This window comes from Notolabrus celidotus, chromosome 15, assembly GCF_009762535.1.
Source record: "Notolabrus celidotus isolate fNotCel1 chromosome 15, fNotCel1.pri, whole genome shotgun sequence".
Taxonomy (NCBI): Eukaryota; Metazoa; Chordata; class Actinopteri; order Labriformes; family Labridae; genus Notolabrus; species Notolabrus celidotus.
In genome coordinates this window covers 26,928,457-26,949,485 of record NC_048286.1, presented here as the reverse complement: position 1 = coordinate 26,949,485, position 21,029 = coordinate 26,928,457, and the positions used below count along the sequence as shown (strand labels likewise).

The following is a 21,029-nucleotide window of genomic DNA, read 5'->3' as shown; positions in this document are numbered from 1 at the left end:
CTGTGGACACAAGAGGATCCCTCTATGAACCAGAGTTTACAGAGCAAGAACTCCTGATGAAGACCCAACATACCGAAGAAGAGAGGGGAGAAAGTTCTGTGCTAACAAATGAGCAGGAGAGATCCCATGTTACCTGGTTGTGCCCGTGTGTAAACTGTGAGCCCATGTCAACGAACCCAGAGAGCTTCTGCAGTCAGGAGAGGGACTTAGTGACAACAATACTTCAGGACCTTTCTGAATCAGAGGATACCAGCGGCTCACATCCGGCTCCAGTCTGCATCACTCATCATCCAGAGTTCCCTGCCTTACAGGAGGTTTGCTTGTTTGAACAGCTGGGATAAAGACAGATCCCATCTTTTAAATTTCACTCTAAATAATTAATTCACTCTAAAAACCGATACCGCTACTTGATCCTGCTACATGCTTGTTGATCCAAACAGCTGATTGGCGTGTATCCGTGCTCATGCAGCGGAAGAACACCGGTCTGCGAGGTGTGCCTGAAAATAGTGCCAAAAGTAACTTCTGACAGCAAACTGAATAGTTCAAATTTTTTTTACTTGGATCATGCATTTGCACCATGAGTTCCTGGACCATATGTTCTCAACTTTAGCAAAATTACATGAAATAGGTGGCTCCGTCCGCATAGAATTGTAACCTAGCTTACCTGACGGTCCTCTGGGAATTTTCTCATTAATGGGGAAGAGCTCACCGGCACTCATTGTGGCTAACAGGAGCGCTAATGTACTGTAACTCATACAACCCACTTCAAAAAAACTGAAATATCCCTTTAAAGTATTGGCAGCTCTGCAGGCCACATCAGAAAATTCCTGGGAATCAGGTGCAGGTTACGCTTAGGGGTTAAATTGCACCCCAGAGGCTATAGTCCTCTAAGCAGCCTGTGTTTGATTCCAACTCACAGTCCTTTACTGCGTGTTATTCCCAGATTTTCTCCTTTCCCTTTGTTTTATTTTCTCAGTAAAAGCATAAAAAACAGAAAGAAAGTTCACAGGAATTGGTCTCTGACCTTCACAGTAGGCCTACATGCTGCAGCCAGAACATGATCAGCAACAATGAAATAAATGAAAAGACATGTGCTTTACATTGTCACAGTGTAAATGTAAATGCAGATGTGTACAGGACATGCTAAATCCTCTAAATGACAGACCTCCCACAATGTGCACAAACACTTCAACACATACAAATATGCAAACAGGCAGCTGCAGCACCTACACGGGTATAAACATAGTGAGCAGACTCATGGACAGTCTGTCGGTGTTTACAGCAAGGATAAACTCCTCTCACTCTGCCTACTAATTGCAACCAGATCACTCACAGCCCAGGGACGAGTGTGTGTGTGTGTGTGTGTGTGTGTGTGTGTGTGTGTGTGTGTGTGTGTGTGTGTGTGTGTGTGTGTGTGTGTGTGTGTGTGTGTGTTTATGAGTAAGGGGGGCAAGTCTGCTCTTTATCCTGTTCTATTTTATGGTAATTCCCCACATGTATTGCATTAACTGTGAAACCTCTTGATGCTAAATGTCAGGGACATAAAATCTCAGTGTGTCCTCATAGTGGCTCCATGTTGTACTTCGAGGGCCACATCTGTAACATTGTCTAAGTGGACAGTACAATCTGTGTGTGGACTTAAAGGCACTTACGAGGGGGGGATGTATTCTAAACTCCAGCTGTGCTTTGGCATCCTCTCTTGCTGTTGTATAGCACTAAAGTTGGTAGGCTACAGTATAATGCCATCGGTACACGCGCGCGCACACGGGCCCCCGGTTGCGGACCCATGGCGCCTCCCAGCGGACGCAGTAAGCACTGGGGTGCGTCCTGGTCCAGGAGGAGGGATCAGAGCTCGCCTCTGGAGCTGGACCGGGACAAGAGAGCAGGCGGGCAGCTCTTCTGCGGGTAGGGAACGCGCATCAAGAGCGTTATTTCCCACTTTCTTCTTCATTTGGACCCCTTTTCTTTCTCAGGTTTTCCTGCTGTGGATATGAGGACATAATCGACAAAGGAAAAGCGACCTACGAAGTGAAAAAGTTGTCTGAAAGAGTTCGGGTAAGGAGAACTTTTACGCATAACAACCTGGAAATGGTTCTATCCCTCTCTGTATTTCTCGAAATTTACATGCGTGTCTTAACCTGTAACTTTGTGGCACTTATGACCTCTTTGCATGTCTGAAAACTTACTCTCAACTGCTGAAATTGGGATTTTTTTCAGTCAAACTGAACTTTGAATACGCAACGACTTCAAATCCTCCAACTAAATCCTCTCCCAAAAGAAGGTCCATCAGAGCATCTTCAGATTTTCTGCATCAGATCTACCTGTGCAGTGTCAAAAGGTTTTAGGACTCAGTTACTCCTCTGTCCTGGACGGGGGATGAGGAGAGGGAACATCTGCAGGAGCGAGTCCTCCGCAGGTCTCAGCTTGTCTGTCCGCTGGAGGGAGCCATAACCACGGCAGAGTGCGTACAGACTCACAGGGCGTTAGTTTGCGTGCATTTTGAATGCTTAAAAGCTGAACTGGGGTGATTGGCCCTCATTAACTTGATATAAAACCAGTAGGCATGTGTAAGGGGACTGTGCTGCAATAAATAGTTTTGAGACTTTGATAAAAATGATGAATGAAAGTCAAGAGTCTCCACTGTTCAGGTGACATCCAATCAAAGTGAATGCATTTGATATGATGGTTGTCAGGGTTGCAACATCTGAGCCGGTATCAAAGACAATATTTATAGGCCCGTTAAACATGGCTGTATCATGGGACCTTCTCACATGAGGGCCCTGAATACTCAGACCCCTATTCCCACCTGGTGTGTCACCCTGAGGGTTGGCACTTCCAAGAGGGAGAGGTTTTCTGTCATTCTTTTCCGTGTGGAGGTGTAGATTTTTTTATACAGTGTACCAACAGGGTTGCTGAAAAAGATGTGAGCTGTTGGAGGCCCTGTGCTGGACCTTAGCTGGTCTACTGCTGATCTTACAGCCAATGTAAGGGGAGAAATGTTTGACCATGTACAGGTCTTGGTGTTGAATGTTGCAGTAAGATGCTCTCTGGAGATCTTACCCCTCTGTACAAGCGAAGAGACTGGATTTGAATGAGCAGTCTGAATTTTGAGGAGCCCTGACAGTCTCCTACAGTTTGTATCACTGATTGTTTTCTAGTTATTTGGTTGATTGTGTTTTTGTTTTGGAGGATGCAACCCTGAGATAACATAACCATCAATTCTAAGGCATGATAAGCTCACTTATGAACATGTGCATGCTGCATACTCCTGTACTTACAAACCAGGGTCAATGTGAGAGGGCACCCTGATGGGTTGCTCCGGCCATGGCAGCCAGTGTGACCCTGGTTCACTGTGCAGAAAAGGAGCAGCCTCTAGAGGGCAGCAGACTAAGGCCTGTGAAATCTTAGGGTGTAAAATCAATGTGTGACTTTATTTAAGCAGCAGCCTCCTCTGTTTGTTTTTTCTCATCACCAAAAACACAAATTTATATTGATTTTTGACTTTAAAGGACGAGATGCTGCAAGCTAATATACTTTTTTTATATCCCAGAATTTACACTACACACATCCCTATGCAATGAGTCCTTAATAACGTAAGGCGTGCAGAAATGTATTTGTTCTTATTCTTGTGTCCCTCTCTCCATGTGAATAATCATTCATGAGACTAAAGTGTCCCTGTGTTAATATGACTCACGTCTTCTAGTTCTCTAGTTTGTGTTTCCACCATTAAACACACCAGGCAGAGGAGCCATGTTTAACTCATGTCATACTCTCAAACCTATTACGTAACTCTGTGGCAGCCATTTTGTTCCCCAGGCAACAGTTGGTTTCCTCAAACGGTTCCTTTGAAATGAAACCAGCTGCAGAATCTGGATGAGGAAATTAGTTTTATTCTCGGATCATTTATTAATCAAAGAGCTCTCAAAGATAAAATCATTCGGTGTATTGATGGATGATTAGACTACAGCACAGTAGAAGGCTTTTTAAGTTGTGTTATTCAGAGAAAAGCTCCTATTCTTCTTTTTCCCTGATTTTGACATCAAACAGTCTCATGTCTTTCCATGTCCACGATTCCATGTTTCTGTTTTCAGCGTCTTTTACTTTCTCTACATGGTTCTTGTTTCCTTAACTGATTAAACTAAGAAATAAAAAAAAGTAGTGATAGATCGATATGTTTTTTTAGGGCCGATAACGATACCGATTATTAGTAGTCAAGGAGGCTGATAACCGATAATTGGAGCCGATATTCATTTGCAGTAAAAGGGAAAATATTGGAGTCAAAATTTTGACTAATACAAACTTTTAACTTAACTTTGTTTAAATGCCTTTAAGAATATGTTTATTAAACAAGGTTTTTTTTTAAATCTTAGACAATAGACATCTTTGTTTTAAAATTCTAACAAAGACTGCAGGGAGCTGCCAGGCTCAGCAGCATGTCTAATAAAGTTAAATGAAAACTTAAACAAACAAATAGCTCCCTAAAGTTTTCTACAGTGAATTAAGTTTTCTAAAATGTCAATATAACTGAAATGTTAATCTTTCACAACTGCAGGGAGAAATCAGCCAAAATAACCCAGTTTTAAATCGATCTCTTATTGGCCGTCGGATTTTTAAAAAAGGCTGATCCGATATACAAAATGCCGAATATCAGCACTGATAATCGGTTTATCCCTAAAAAAAAGCATATTGTTGTCTTATTCGTTTGTCCTGTACCTCTCTGTTTCAGACAGGTGAAGAGGAAGATGCTGGGGTTAAAGGTCGTCGTGCTCTGTCTTCTGTCTGGAGCCCTGACTCACGGCCAGACAACATGCAGGAGTGAGTGTTGAGAGACTGAGCCCTGGTTTCTTTAAGCTACAGTTACATGTTCTGTTCATTCAAATGAACTGTAAAACTCCTCTTCTGATTTATGTGTGGTTGCTTTCTCCTCCAGAGAAGAATGAGTGTCCCATAGACATATTCTTCACAATCGACACATCAGAGACCATCGCCCTGCAGGAGCCTCCACCTGGATCTCTGGTGGACTCCATCAAGGTTCCCCATTTATTAACATACTTTAATTTAATACTGATAATTTTACTTATTTACATTATTTCAAGATATTAGCCAAGTCGGCTTGTTAAACCATGTTGTTGTTGTTGTTGTAGGAATTTGTAAAGAAGTTTGTGAAGCGTTTGGAGGCTGCTGAGTACAGAGGAGCTGTGATGATCAACTGGAACGTAGGAGGGCTTCACTTCTCTCAGACACAAGTGGAGATCAGTAGCATCGGAACTAAGGAGAATTTCTTAAGTGTGAGTAACACGGACACAAACACACACAAACACACGTACGCATACTTGTCACCATCAAGTTAAAGATTACAGATGTCGATGATTAATTACTGCTGTTATGGGGTTTTGACCAGTCCATATCAAGTATTAGACACAAGTATTGAATACTTAACTAACCTATCAGTGACCTTTTTTAAGTATTTCTATTTGTACAAATATTTTTACAGAGAAGTAATAGTGAGAGAAAGCAAAGCCTAACACAGGAGTCATTTACTTTTTACAGCCGTACGTGTCTGCTTCAAATCAGCACAGGAATGTGTTCAGCTGCTACTTCATAAACTGCACTTATTATCACAATTGTCATCATCCATTTCTAATTATATTCAAAGTTATGTTTAATCCGCATCCCAGCTTCAAGACGATGTGATTCTGCTTTACATGTAGCACACAAACACCAAATCTTTTTGACAAAATTCAGGAAAGGAAAAAAAAGAAAGAAAGAAACACACTTTATTAATTCCCAGGGGGGGAATTCAATTTTTCCACTCGTGTTATTTTTTTGGTCATGCTTCACACACAGTTTGGTGTATATACATAAAATTTCATGCACAATCGTGCAGTGGACATGCACTTAGGGAGAAATGTCAGAGTGAGGATGCTGCCATCAACCAGCGCACCCCAAGCAGTGAGGGATTCAGTGTCTTGCTCAAGGGCAGTGCCCAGGCAAGTGAACCAGTATCTCTCCAGCCACCAGTCAACTTGCCAAACTTTGTAAATACTGGGACTTGAACCGGCGACCCTCCAGTTGCCACGCCAAGCCCCTATGGACTGAGCTACTGCCACCCCAAAAACTGTCAAGGAACCTTTTTATGGGTGCCTAACAGTTCTTAGCCAAACCAGTAGCAGCTTCATACCAAGCAGCAACCTCCGGTCTAAAAATATGAGTCCAATGTTGAAGTGCTAAAAACTGCAGTTCATCGAGGATCCGCTTGAGGCTGGCTCCTGAAGTACCGGAAACCACATACACACCAATTCAAAAAAGACGATCTTTACAGCAGAAATAAACATGTTTACAGCCTGATACAAAAGACGAGAGTAGTCTGGATAGCTTGTGTCTCGATCGGCACACACTGTGGGGGGGGCTTGATTGACAGGCAGGAACACTGTAGCTGTTGGCAAGGAGGCTCAAAGCCCGCCTCTTTACGTCACAATCGCTCGACAGCAGCAATATGGCTGCCAACGACGATTGGCCTCAAAACAGCACTTCAGAAACAGATGGGTGACGTTATGGATACCACGTCCATATTTCATACAGTCTATGCTTCACACCCATCATGTTGAGAAGCATCCCAAAGCTCTAATTGTGGCTTGCAGGAGAAAGGATTGAGGAGAGAGGAGAGGAATCAGAAGCAAGGGCGAAAAAATACTTTTTTGACTTCGGTGGCCAAACAGGGCATGAAAATGCCCCTGAATTTGGGAGAGATATAAGTGAGGATACACAAGAGAAGCCTTCAAGGAAGTCTTTTCACTGACTGACACCCACATATTGAATGCAACTCACCACTTGGATGCTGCAGTGCATCAGACTTCACTGAAACCTCACCAGAGCTTTTATAATGGAGAAAAGACAGACCTTAAAACAGACTCTAAGGGGGGCCTTGAAACAGACAATAAACATACATCGGTTTGTGTGATGAGATTAGATTAGATTAGATAAAATTGTTTTCCATGAGTATTAAGAACAAAATATTAAGCATAACTTTCATAAAATAAAAGGACATCTTGTGTCTCTTTAGACACATTTCCTTGTTCCTTACATCTCTCCATGCATCTATTGTGGGAGGGACTAAACCCAAGAAAAAGACACAAGTGGGGGATGCATGGATGCAACTTTAGAGAACTGAGACATAACTAGAGACGCACCTATTGTCATCCTCTACTGCTGCTCCTTCTTCGTCTACTCTGTTTTGTTGCTGGTGGCTCCTAGCGTGAAGAACCACTACAGCCCCCGACTATGAACCAATTATTTACACGGAATTACTGTCTTATTTTAGCACAATGTCAATATTTCATTTTTTAAAAAGATGGTTATCATTAATACTGAGAGCCCTAGTTGTAGTCCATGGACTCCAAGGTTTTTGGATCATTAAATAGTTTCCATTTTATGACCCAGCCTTAACAAAGTACTGTTTTCTTTTCTTTATTTCCAGAATGTGGAAACAAAACTTGGTAGAGACAAGTATCTGGGTAAGGGCACCTACATTGACTGTGCCCTCACCAACATGACCCAGATGATGATGCGCTCACCAACATCGCCCCCAGTCGTCCGGTTCGCAGTGGTCATCACTGACGGCCATGTGACTGGAAACCCGTGCGGAGGCATCAAAGTGGCAGCAGAGAAGGCTCGAGACGAGGGCATTCGGCTGTTTGCTGTTGCGGCAACAAAAAGCTTAGAGGAGACAGGGATGAAGGAGATCGCCAATTCTCCTGCATCGGTCTACAGAGATGAGTTCTTAGCTGTGGATCTGACTGGGGGCAGAGCCGTCATCCAGGATAGAACCATTGACCGCATCATCAAGACCATGGTAACCAAATCCTCTGAGCTAAAAATGTAACATTTACAGTTTGACACAAAAACTGAGATCAACCCTAAAGACAGACGTAGTAGACCATCTTTAAATTAACTTAACCCACAGCTGTCACACAGCTATGATGAATATGAAATCACCTCTGCTCACATCGTCTTTCTTTGTCTTCACAGCAACATGTGGCATATGAAGAGGTAAGACAACATACGGAACAAAATGATCCTATAACTTTATCTCACAGACTCAAACAACTCTAACTGTTTGTCTTCTTTTCCGGTGTGTCCCAGTGTTACAGTGAATCCTGTCTGGAGACAGAAGGGCCCCCTGGTCCTCAAGGCCACAGAGGACAAAAAGTAAGGCTCACTAACACGCTGTATAAAGAATTAGCATGCTACTCACATTTATCCTCACACATAACTCGCTGTAACTCGCTGTCTGCAGGGAGCTAAAGGAGACAACGGAGATCCAGGTCTGAAAGGAGACAGAGGTGGTCCAGGAGACCCTGGTATTGAGGGTCCCATCGGTCAGCCTGGTGTCAAGGTAAGACGCAGAACATAAACCAACCACACTATTCAACATGAAAAATTAAGGCTTTTATTGTTATTGTATATTTGTTACTGATTCTTCCATCATTCTCTCCTGTCTGTAGGGAGCGCCAGGTTACTTGGGCGACAAGGTGAGACTTCACTTTGCTTCTTTGTGGAACAAATGTAGGACGTAAAACTCTCTTAAAATTTCCTGTGAGGAAAATGTAACTAACAATAAAACAAACCGAGTATCACTTAATAATTAAGGTCCTGCTTTGTCCGTCATCACCAGAAACTAGAAACTTCCTCATAAGAGCTGTAAAAGTTCTGGATTTGAATTATAATTGTGCAAAAAATGATCATCTCTTTTCTGTCTGCCCACAGGGAGAGATTGGAACTCAGGGGAAAAAGGTAAGTTTCTTTATTTTTAGTTTTTTACAACCAGATTGTGAGTTATCATTATCTTAAGAAGTAGTGTGTCCTTCTCCTCTAACGGTCTCTCTTTTGTCTTTAGGGTGTAGGAGGTATCCCAGGACGCAATGGGACAGATGGACAGAAGGTAGGTGCAAGAAAATACAAATGAAGCAAGGCTTTAAGTTCGATTTAAACAGCTCGCAGATGACAATTGTATTCTACATACTTTTATGTTTTTCTTCAAAACAGGAAGCTGGAGGGACTTGTCAGGCGTATTAATTGGCCTGCATGGTAGCAAGCATTGCTACAAAGATAAACTCAGTGACAGCTCTTAACTGCTAGCTAGCTTGTAGGTCTTGTGCTTTATAGATGGGTTGACATAAACATTCAAGAAGTCATTTATTAGATGTGACATAAGTAAACCCTCCAGAGTGCAGAATGAGTCAAAATTATAAACTCTACAATATCCTTAAAAGCACCTCTTAAAGTGGTGTTACTGTGTTACTGTTTTGACTGTATTGTTTATTGTTTGTTGATTCTGTGAACAGACCCTTGTGGCATATGAATCCCCCCCCCCCCCCCACAGGGGATCAATAAAGTTCTCTAATCTAATCTACATGTTTTCTTCTTTTCAGGGTAAAATTGGACGGATTGGTGCTCCTGGCTGCAAAGGAGACCCAGGCGACAGAGTATGATTCCAATTATTGTCAAAAATGACAAAGTGAATTAGTACTGTGCTGTGTCATTGTCCATTCATTATTGTGTGATTCATGTTTTATAGGGTTCTGATGGTCATCCTGGAGAGGTCGGTGAACGAGGATCCCCTGGAACTGACGGAGATAAGGTGAATATAAATTTTTGTCTTTCCTGAAATACCTCATCCATCCTTTGGTTAAACTCTGTCTGACTGTCTTTGTGTCTTTGTCTTCAGGGTGATGCTGGTCGTCCTGGAAGATCTGGTCCTCCCGGCCTGTCTGGAGTAGATGGACCAAAGGTAATTAGAAACACAAAAACATTGAGGTTGTGTTAAATGATTCATGCAAAATAAGAAGTAAATCACTAAACTCTTGATTTCTCTTCCAAAGGGAGAGAGAGGAAGTCCCGGGGCACCTGGCACCCCTGGAACGAAAGGAAACCCAGTGAGACTCAAAGCCACAGACAGATATAAATATATAGATGGATATGATTTGAATGGATCGTTAAGCTCACCTTTTTTTTTTCCTTAGGGAACCCCAGGAACTGCAGGATTAAGAGGAGCACCAGTAAGAGTCACCAATTAACTTATGTTTCCCATATTCTTAAGTGTCTGTGTGTTGGTTCTCTGATTGTTCTTGTCTTCTAGGGAAGGAGAGGAGACTACGGGCCAAAGGGTAGTCAGGGGTCACCAGGAACAAAGGGAGACAGGGTAAGCGTCCAAGTATAGCATTGCACAAGTGTAAAAGATTTCTGTGTTCATTCTGTTGTGTTATCCATTCACATCATTCTTTGGCTAAGCTGAGGGTCTGAGCTATTCTGTATGTTGCAGGGTGAGAATGGGCCGGAGGGCCCGAGAGGGTTTCCAGGTGAAGAAGGAAGCAAAGGAACAAAGGTAAGACCTGTTTAACTTTATCATGCTTATATAAATATTACAAAGACTCAAACTCTTTAATCTACCTCCTTTTGTGGCACATGTTGTTAACTTTCTCTCCTCTGAACAGGGAGACAACGGTCTTCCTGGTCCCAGGGGACAACCAGGCGGTCCAGGAGAGCCAGGGAGAAATGTGAGTTACACTTACACACAGAGATGACAAAAAAAACCTACATAATTTTACTCAAGGAGAGGCGCAGATACCTTCTTACAAAAGACTCTTGTAAAGGTATAAAGACTCACTCAGCTAGCCCACTGAAGGTAAAGTTTAAAAGTACAGACTTTCATATCTACCTGCAGAGTAAAAATAAAAGTTAGTCCTCTGAATGATGTTTTAATTAGCCGTTAATTATTTAACTGAACCCTATGTGATATTTAAGTGACAGTTACACTTAATTGTTCAAACTCTAAATGCTTAATCAATCAATCAATCAATCAATCAATCAATCAATCAATCAATCAATCAATCAATCAATCAATCAATCAAACAATCAAACAATCAATCAACTTACTCTAACATTTTCCCTAACACAGGGGACCAGAGGAGACCCTGGTGATGCAGGACCAAGAGGAGCACCTGGAACAGCTGGACCAAAAGTATGTTTCTCATACCTATCGGTGTCATTGTGTTGACATATTCATGTGTTTCTGGCTGCAAAAATTTGTCTTCACTTTTTTTCTTTTCGTTTTTTTTTCAGGGAGACAACGGCAGACCTGGCTTTAGCTACCCTGGACCTAGAGGACCATCAGTATGACCCCATGTACTCCATCACTTTACATTTGCTAAACAGTGTGGCAGACTTAGCTTATAAGACTCTTGTTTACCTCTGTACAGGGTGAAAGAGGAGAGAAGGGAAACCGTGGACCTCGTGGTAGCAGGGGAGACTGTGGTCATAAGGGTGATCCTGGAAACAAAGGAACTCCAGGAATTTCAGTGAGTAGCTCCTTGTAGTACGACATTTTAGCACTGGAGCAAAAAGCGTCTGTTCAGCACAGTTAAGAATTTATTTTGTTTTCAATAGGGCGAACCAGGACCTGATGGTGAACCTGGCCAAAGAGGAGTAAGAGGAGAATTAGGACGTGATGTAAGTCCGAGAAATAAGGATAACTTGCATTCAGGTGCTGATCTAGCTCCTGGCAAAGAGCAAATGAAGCAAAACATTAGATGTTTTTTTACATGTGTACTTGAACTATTTTTGTCAGTTCCAAGGACATAATGAAAGACAAGATGTGATTTTATGTATTTTTTCTTCACAGGGAGACCCTGGCCCTTCAGGAGATCCCGGCCTCACTGTAAGAACCTTTTATCTACTCGCTGTTTTTCATTGGCACATAAACATAAACATGAAGACCAGAAGATGTACAGATATGAAAATGTAATGTTTTTTTCTTGCAGGAATGTGATGTCATGAACTACATCAGGGAAACTTGTGGCTGCTGTGGTGAGTTAAGTTACCACTGTGTTGGCACTCTGATCAAAGGCTGAATAAGAGGTGGACATAGCTAACGTGAAATCCCCCATGCTTTATGAGCTTGCTTTTTGACATTATGAAGCTTTTCATTTGTATTTTTTGTCATCCTTATATTGTTCTGAAGTAAGAAGGGACATTTGAGTAAAGTAGCAAAAGGTCAGCAAAGGCTAAGGTCATAGACTTTGTAAATAATGGACGTAGTATCCGTGACGTCACTCATCTGTTCATGAAGCCAATCTTTGGTGGGAACCGTATTGGATATGCTGAAGTCAACCTAACTTATGTCGAGCCAGTGTGAGGAAAGGAGGTGGGCTTTGAGTGTGTTGAATGTGTGTAGATTTAAAAAAAATTGAAGCTAGGAGTATTAATACAGCCCACTTTAAGGAAATACTCTCTTTTGCAGCCAGCCTCAAGTGCCCAGGAGAGGAACTGCAATCTTTGGCACTTCTCTATTGGCTGCAATTTCAGCCTCATCCTCAGCTTGGCCTCTATCAGCTTCCTCATTCTGATCGTTTTTGTTTTTTTCTGCAGATTGTGAGAAACGCTGTGGAGCCCTGGACATCGTGTTTGTGATTGACAGCTCAGAGTCAGTGGGTCTGACCAACTTCACCCTGGAGAAGAACTTTGTCATCAACACAATCAACAGACTGGGATCTCTTGCGAAAGACTCACAGGCAGATTCAGGTAGACCCACACATACATTGTTCCTTACCTTTTAAATGTCTTCATAACTTCACATGATGCTGCTATAGCTTGATGTTGACACAGTGTGTTGTGTTCGCAGGCACAAGAGTTGGAGTTGTTCAGTACAGTCACAGCGGAACCTTCCAGGCCATCCGGCTTGATGACCCAAAGATTGATTCACTGTCTGCTTTCAAGGTCTCATTCAGACACAGACACAAACACATGCACACTGCTTTGAAGTGTATTTTAGGCTGTAGCAAAAATGCTCTTTTGTCCAGATGTTTCTTGATTAATCAAAGCTCATGCGCTCTCAGATCACATGTGTGCAGCCTGCACATAAAAGCAGATGGGAGTCATCCCACATCTAGTCATCACTTGTGTACACGTTACTCTTATAATACTCGTGACATTAACTGATTAATATAATCTATGATGAAAAGGATGGTGGACCTACTTTTTGACTAGATAATTGAGTTTGTCCAAAAGTCCCATGAACATGCCAGAGTTGACAACAACCACTTTAAAAAGGGCAGCTTAAAAAGAGTGGTCAGTGTAGTCAAAGCCTGATGCAGCTTATTCCTCTAAAGCATTGGCTGCCATTGATATTCCTTTTTAACAATGTTTAACATATTTGACATATTTAACAGTAACAGTGAAAGTTGAACTAGTCTCTACCGAAATCTATATGTGTTCCATCTTCTCCCCAAGTTTTCACAACCTTGCTAGTGCCTCCTGGCGACCCCCCAGGAACGTCAGGACCCTCACTTCTAAACACTGAGTTAGACCTTGCTACCAGGATACATGTTGCTCCCCAGTTATGAGCATGAGCTCTGCATTTGAGTTTGAGTCACTCCCTCACATACACCAAATTTCCTGAGTTATGCTGCTTCTAAACAGACTGTTAGGTTATTGCAACAGCATTTGATGGATCAGATGGATAGCTATTACTGGCTGTCATTTCATAAATGTCTAGTCTTGTTGAAGGTAGCATTTATAAGTTTCAGTTTTTATATACTGCTGTTACTCCAAAACAGTTCACCGCCATGCCTGTTATCTTTTTATCAGAGACAAACCAAATCCACAAAAATGTTGCTGTGCCACCAAACTTCTGTTAAAGCATCTATTTAAAGGCGAAAGAAGCTCTATGCACATCGCTCACATGCTGTCTCCTTCACTGCACAGGATGCAGTGAAGCGTTTGGAGTGGATCGCTGGAGGAACGTGGACTCCATCTGCTCTGAAGTTCGCCTATGACAACCTGATCAGAGACAGCCGCAGAGAGAAAGCCAACGTCACCGTGGTCGTCATCACTGATGGACGCTTTGACCCCAGAGATGATGACTCACTGCTCAACTACCTCTGCAGGTGTGTCACGCTGGAGATACATCCTGAGATAAAAAAAATCAACATTTGTGTTGAGCGGAAAAGTCATCGCTTGTTTCTTTGTGTACCCGTGCACTGAGCAGTGATCCCAGTGTTGATGTGAGTGCCATTGGTATCGGGGACATGTTCGACCAGATCGAGGAGAATGAGAGCCTGAAGAGCATCTCCTGTCAGAGGGACAACAGAGTGATGGGCATGAGGCGCTTCTCAGACCTGGTGGCCGAGGAGTTCATTGACAAGATTGAACATGTCCTCTGCCCAGGTACACAGAAACACACATTATAGACAAGAGAATCACTTTGTTGACTTAAGTAAAGTCTGACGTGCTCTTTTTTATCTTTGCTTTAGATCCTGTCATCGTTTGCCCTGACCTCCCATGTAAATCAGGTAAGATTTAAACAAAACTGCATGATTCAGTGTTTTATCGCTATGATGGTGGGCTTTTTACGCTGTCATAGTGATTACCAAGACTTTGAATATTTCAAGTACCATGCAATTTGCATGTTTGAAGTACACTGAGGCCTTTACATTATTTGAATGATTAAATGGTGTCCTAATAACAAGCCAGGGTGCAAATATCACATTGTGTGATGTAATAAAATGCTCAAATTTCATACTTATGACTTTTGCACTCAAAATCAGCTCAAAGTATAACCAAGATGTATGAGTTTGTGTTCCTCCCACATTCGTAAGGAAAGCACAAATTATGAGTCCATTGATGCTTTATGCTTCTTTGCCAGAAATTATAGAAATTGCGTCCGACAGTAAGTTGGTCACACAAGAACTAGCATGATGTTCCCTACTGGAAATCTTCCAGCTCCACAACTAACATGCTAAATCCAGCTACCAGCTCATTCAAGGTATTGTTGTTATATAAACAGATCTTCCCGTCCAGGGACCACAGATGTAACTTAGCTCATTTAGCTAACTCTGTCTCAGCAGTTGTGTTGTGCGTGGTCCCTGCCAAATAAACTGAACTAAACAAAAACTAATATTGTGTGAATAACTCCTTATTTTAACTTAAATCAAATAAAAGTGAAAGAAAGCGACAGGAGTTTAAAGAAACCCAATATCCAACAGTTCACTGTTGTTGTCAATTAGCCAACACATACAACTAAACTTTCATAGCAGGGCCACTCAGAGTACGTCCAGCCTATCTGTTGGATTTGTGATGCGACGTGTTAGTGGGACCCTGCCCACACTGTTGTTCCGCCCACTTCTTTCAGGAGGGGGCGTCACTGCAGGGCAAGCCCCTTCCCCCTGGAAGCCTCTGGCTGAGGAAGGCAACCCCTCGTTAGTCCCCACCTCTTTGGAGGGCGTGGCCAACCTGATGAACGGCCTGAGTGAGCAGCAGCATGGGGTTGGAGTGGCAACCATGGCGTACACAGCGCAGAGAGCCAAACTCGCCCAGGGATCGGACAGGCAGCAGTGGACCAAGCTGTTCATCGACTCCTTCAAATATGTCTATGGAGACCTTATGGGAGACCCAGAGAAAGCCTTGAGACTCTGCTAATGCTAACACGCTATCCATGCTACCTCGCCATAATGGACGCCAATTACTAATCAGCTTACTGCTGGACATAGAATAGATTTTATTAAAACAGCGGGCATTATTTTAACCCAACAAGTGCAATACTCACATAGGCTGATTAAAAAAAGTGGCATGACCTTGAGCTGGTCCCGAGTTAAAATGACAGAGCAGCCGTATTTTTAGTTCTTGTAAGTGAAGGGCCAAATTCAAAATGTGGATTAATGATGCTCTCTTCTTTCTTAAATATTTCTAAATCCTTGTACAAGGAGCTGTTTCTGAGAAAAGTATACCTGATAGAATATGATTCATTAGAGTAGACTTTTTCCTTTCAAATGGAAAGTGGATGACATCCATCAGTTGAAGGCTGATTGATCTGTAGAGCCAATCTGTATACTGTACAGTGGCTCTTTGATGAAGCCTCATTTCCACTGTGAATCACAAGCTTGATGAGTCAGTTTTTATTTTATTTTTTTGCTGTTTTGCACATATCCATGGTTACAGCTGTAATATTTTTTTCTTGTGACTTAGTCATGGCGGTGAAAATGCCATTACACGTGGGAAATATCTGGTTTTATACATGTCTCAGTATGAGTCAGAGGTAGGAATATGTGGATGTATGGTTGACAGACTTGGCACTGACAATGAAAGAACTGTTATGCCCTTGATTGGTGCATGTTTTTTTTTTGCATGTGGCTTGGCTTGTAAGGAACGATGACAAGAGGAAAACTATGACAGAGTGGTTTTAACCAAATGTTTGGTATCATGTTAGCTCTGTGACTGCAACTTGCTGATGTGATCTATGTTGTTTTGTGTGAAGTGTATTCATTTTTTATAATTTTGTCAAGAGAATAAAACTTGAAGAGCAAACTGAAAAAAGCTTTCTTGATGAGGCCCCTGACAAGGTTTTTATGACTGCAGCAAGCATGTATGGAAGCACGACATGCTTATTTTTCCTGGTCCTCTGAACATCTGTGTTCCAGCTGCAGCTGGCAGAACATTATGTTTAAATCAAAACTTCATGTGTGTGTGCATTTGTCTGTTCCAGAGCCTGCCTTGGCTAGCTGTGTTCAGCGGCCTGTTGATGTGGTGTTCATGCTGGATGGTTCTGAGAGGATGGGACTGGAGAACCATCGCAGGGCCAAAGAGTTCATTGAGAACGTGGCTAACCGTCTCATTTTGGCCAAAAGTAGTACAGACGACAGGAATGCCCGCTTTGCTCTACTGCAGTACGGCAGCCCTGCAGAACAGAGGGTGGAGTTCGCGCTAACACACAATATCACGGTGATATCAGATTCACTGGCAGGGGTCACCTATATGGACTCCTCTTCTGCTCTTGGCAGTGCCATAATCCATGCTGTCAACAATCTGGTGATTCCACAGGTAAAACACTCATACACGAAACATGTAAAGAAATAGTTGAACACATTCATTCTCAAATTAGATGAGAAACTTGACCCAGGCCTCTCGTCTGGTTGGTAAACACAAAGCTATGACCAGCAGGCGATTAGCTTAGTTCAGCATTTTAGCTTAGCATAATCAGTAAGAACACAGGCAAACAGCTTGCCAGGCATTTTCTAAAAGTTACAAGATCCCATAGAAATGTAGTATCATACTTTAGAAATCAAGCGCTCTATAAATAGAATAAATGTCAATGAAATAGTTTGATTTTCAGGGAATTATGCATGGGACTTTTTCTTCATTGCCAGCAGCCAAGAATTAGTCCAGGAAATAAATGATATGATTTAAATATATTTATTTTAAAAGACAAAAAAAAAAACATGATAAAAATGCTATTTATGAATTGAATGGCTGTGAATCTGTGCTTTACCTCGCTGTTGTACCTGTGATAAGCCAAGCTAAACTAAGCTAATCTCCTGTCACTAAAATCAAAGTTACTTTACAGAGTATGGTCTTCTCATCCAAATAAAAAAGAAATGAATAAACAAAAAAAAGCCTTATTTCCAAAATGTTAAAACTATTCCATTAAGTATGAAGACAAAGCCTGAAGTGGTTAGCTTTTTTAAGCAAAAAGATTTGCAGCAAGGTATAGCAGTTAGCCTGCGTTACAACACTATAGACTGTATATATAATGGACAGTGTCGCTCTGCCTTTTCCCATTGTACGGTTATGAAGCCAAAATATCCAATTCAAGAACGGAGTTTCTCTCTACGGCAGCTGTCAATCAAAGTAAACCCAGATGTAAAACCCTGTTTTTTAAACTCTAATAACTAATGAAAACAAAACTTTTGTCTGCAGTTGGACAGAGTTTTTTGACCTATACTGCAGCCAGCCATTAGGGGGAGCAGTTTTTGTGGCAGCCTCACTTCGACCCGAGCAAGATGATGTCCATTTTATATACAGTCTATGTACAACACCTTATAACACAATATGCTCATTATGCTAATCTGTTAAAAAAAGAAGAAATTACTTATAATTGCACCACCTGTTGTTTTCTGCCTCCCATTTTAATGCTTAGCTTATCTCATTGTCCATGTTTACACAGCAGTTATTCTCAACCCATTATGCTGAGTAAGAGTTGTGCTGCTGTAATACAGGTAGCAAGCCATCAATGTTGGGAACGAGTCATATCTTTCTCTTTTTACTTCTCTCTCTTTGATCAATAACTGAGCAGGCAATAAAGAGTGACAATTCAGATTAAAAACAGGCCATAGTAAAGTATAAACAACACTTTTTTCAAAAATGTGAGCTTCAGTTAAAGCTGCTGTTGGTAGGAATTGTGTAATAACATTACTTTTTTCTGCTGGGTTTGGAGATAAGGTCATAATGCTCATCTGTACTCATCGGTAAGTAGAGTAATTAGAGACTATTGCGAAATCTCTGCGTTTTCAATGCCTTTGCATCAAGAAATGTTATTATTCCCCATGGACCCGTTATGACAGACCAATCATAGTTAATCTCCAATCCTCTGTCCTGATTGGTTAAGGGGTGGCCCCTACTACATCCTCCGATTGGTTATGAGTCCGGCACTATCATGGCTGCACACGCCGATCTGTGTTGGGGGGCTAAGAGGAAATCTGGTTGGGAGGGATAGTGTTGACATTCAAAGTCCCTCTCTCTGAACAGATGTTTACTTTGTGACTACCAACAGCCGCTTTAAACAACAGCTAATGCTTAAGTTCAGCTACTTCCCAGCTCAATCACTGTTAACAAAGAAACTGCTAAAAAATAACACTAGAGTCTGATAATATCAGGCTGTACAACAGAAAAGGGTTCAAATGTAGCTACTGTTACTGTTAGCTATGAGTGGCTGAGTACTAAATTACTGAAGTTTTCCACCACATGAAAGAGGACAGTGAAGACAGAAGATAGTGGTTAATGCTAACATTCGCTGCTGTCTGGTCACTAGTTGGTGTCAGATATGTTGTTTTTACACATGTTGCTTGATGATGTTGCCCCTTAACATTTTGATTTGGCCAACAGCACACAGATATGACACAGAAAATGATCCTTTACTCTTTCTCTCGTCACGCAATACGTTTATATTTTCATCCCTTCATTTTCTGTTTTTAGCGGGGAGACCGCTTGGCTCGGCGTAACGCTGAGCTGGCCTTCGTGTTCATCACTGATGGCATCACGTCCAGCGAGCAGCTGGAGGAAGGCGTGTCAGCCATGAGGCGAGCAGAAGGCGTTCCCACAGTCATCGCCATTGGATCAGACACAGATGAAGAGGTGCTGCGGAGGGTGTCGCTAGGGGACACGTCAGCCATCTTTAGAGGAGTTGATTACAACATGCTGAACAAGCCATCGTTCTTTGAGCGCTTTGTCCGCTGGATATGCTAGTCTGGAACTGTAACGCACTACACACCATAGAGTTAGAATCCACAGAATGAAAGAAGGGCCAGCTCCTTCACCGTACACATAAACACACACAGAGGCAACAGCAAACCTCTGTAGTCATCATCATCATTTATGGATATAAGGCAGTGAGGCGGCTACATATCCAGCTGATAAGGATTAAAAGTTATTAAGACAAGTTTACACAATCCAATGTTTTAAAGGCAAACACACAAGCTATTACACTCAAACACATAGGCATGAAACAACGTTCATTACTTGATTGTTTTATTTCTTCTAAATTTATGGTCAGCATTTCCAACCAAAGACATTCACAATAATGCAAGAGGAAAGGTGTTTTATTATTGAATGTGTACCAAAAAAAAGTGTAGGCTCTATTTTGTTTTGATGTTTTATTGATTTAAAGTTTGCAAAAAAGTTTTTCTCTCTCTGTCTTCACAAACCATGATTTACAGAAAAGGTGCTAAAGTAAAAATAAAGGACAAAGCCATGTGAGTGGTTCTGATGACTTTCTTACATCATGTTATGCTGTAATTACTGTAGGTTGTTCAGGGGATGAATACATTACACATGTTCTCCAGGGGGGAAAAAATGTTGCACATAGATATTATAAATGTCCCACAGTCAGCCACATAAGAACATACAAACACAAACATGTGATTAAAACGTAGTTAATTACAAATATACTGACTAACATTAAAGAGACACATTTGTGAACATGAAGTCCAAATAAAGCCTAATTTTGTGACCCCTACACTGTCTTTTTTTTTCCTGCAAAAATAGATGTTGGTTGTGCATTATGTTTTTGAACCATGTGCTATTTCACATCAAACCCTTTCAGCCTTAGCATCAAGAGATTGGCTCTCAAGAATGATTTTCAGAAGACTGAGAGTATAACATTTAGGAGCACAATGTGAGTCAGCACAAAACTTTAATGGTACTTTTTTGCTTTAAAACATTAACAGCTTTACTAGTGTGCAGAGTTAGATAACAGAATACGTTATATGAAGCTGGTGAAATGCTGTGTTATATATCGGATGGCTCCAAAAGTGTATTATTATGACACAACCCCAATTCCGAAAAAGTGAGGACACTGTAAAATGTTGATTAAAACATACTTTGATGATCTGCAACTCATTTAAAGCCTATAAGTAATCGAAAACAGTGCAAAGACAAATAATCAAATATTGAAGTGGAAAAATATAATTGTTTTATGAAAACTATAAGCTCATTTTAAATGTGATACTAGCAATATGTTTCAAAAAGTTGGGACATGGACAACTAAACACTGAAAATGTTGTGTGATGTTAAAAAAAAAAAAAGGAACATCTCCCAACTCATGAGGTTAATTTGCAACAGGTAAGTAATATGACTGGGTATAAAAAGGACACTCTAGAGAGGCCGAGTCCCTCAGAACTAAAGATGAGAAGACATTCACCACTCTGAGACAGTGTGGTGAAAAGAGTAAAAATTCATCTATCTATCATTTATGTCATGAAATCCTCTAAGATGTGAGTGACCACCCAGTCTGCCGTCAATGCACAGTTTGCAGGCCAGCATCCCTGATGGTATCAGGATGCACAAGTCAAGTCAAGTCATGTCAAACTTTATTTATAACGCACATTTTAAAACAACAGCAGTGGCCAAAGTGCTGTACATGCTTAAAAAGACAATCAACATTTCTTTTACATAATTAAATTTCCACCGCTAATGGCCACATT

General features: G+C 41.5%; 1 protein-coding gene across 1 annotated transcript; it reads left to right on the top strand.

Moving 5' to 3' along the window:
• The first annotated feature begins 1,855 nt into the window (after positions 1 to 1,855).
• Positions 1,856 to 20,062, top strand: col6a2 (collagen, type VI, alpha 2). The gene is made up of 33 exons (XM_034702704.1): positions 1,856 to 1,905; positions 1,974 to 2,055; positions 4,727 to 4,815; positions 4,931 to 5,031; positions 5,145 to 5,288; positions 7,478 to 7,852; positions 8,029 to 8,049; positions 8,143 to 8,208; positions 8,297 to 8,395; positions 8,505 to 8,531; positions 8,767 to 8,793; positions 8,897 to 8,941; positions 9,432 to 9,485; positions 9,578 to 9,640; positions 9,728 to 9,790; positions 9,882 to 9,935; positions 10,023 to 10,058; positions 10,139 to 10,201; positions 10,322 to 10,384; positions 10,494 to 10,556; positions 10,958 to 11,020; positions 11,122 to 11,172; positions 11,259 to 11,357; positions 11,446 to 11,508; positions 11,681 to 11,716; positions 11,820 to 11,865; positions 12,427 to 12,579; positions 12,680 to 12,774; positions 13,762 to 13,943; positions 14,045 to 14,223; positions 14,310 to 14,348; positions 16,538 to 16,872; positions 19,024 to 20,062. The coding sequence occupies exons 3-33, from the start codon at positions 4,743 to 4,745 to the stop codon at positions 19,291 to 19,293; spliced, it is 3,048 nt and encodes a 1,015-aa protein (XP_034558595.1). The 5' UTR covers positions 1,856 to 1,905; positions 1,974 to 2,055; positions 4,727 to 4,742; the 3' UTR covers positions 19,294 to 20,062.
• The last annotated feature ends 967 nt before the right edge of the window (positions 20,063 to 21,029 follow it).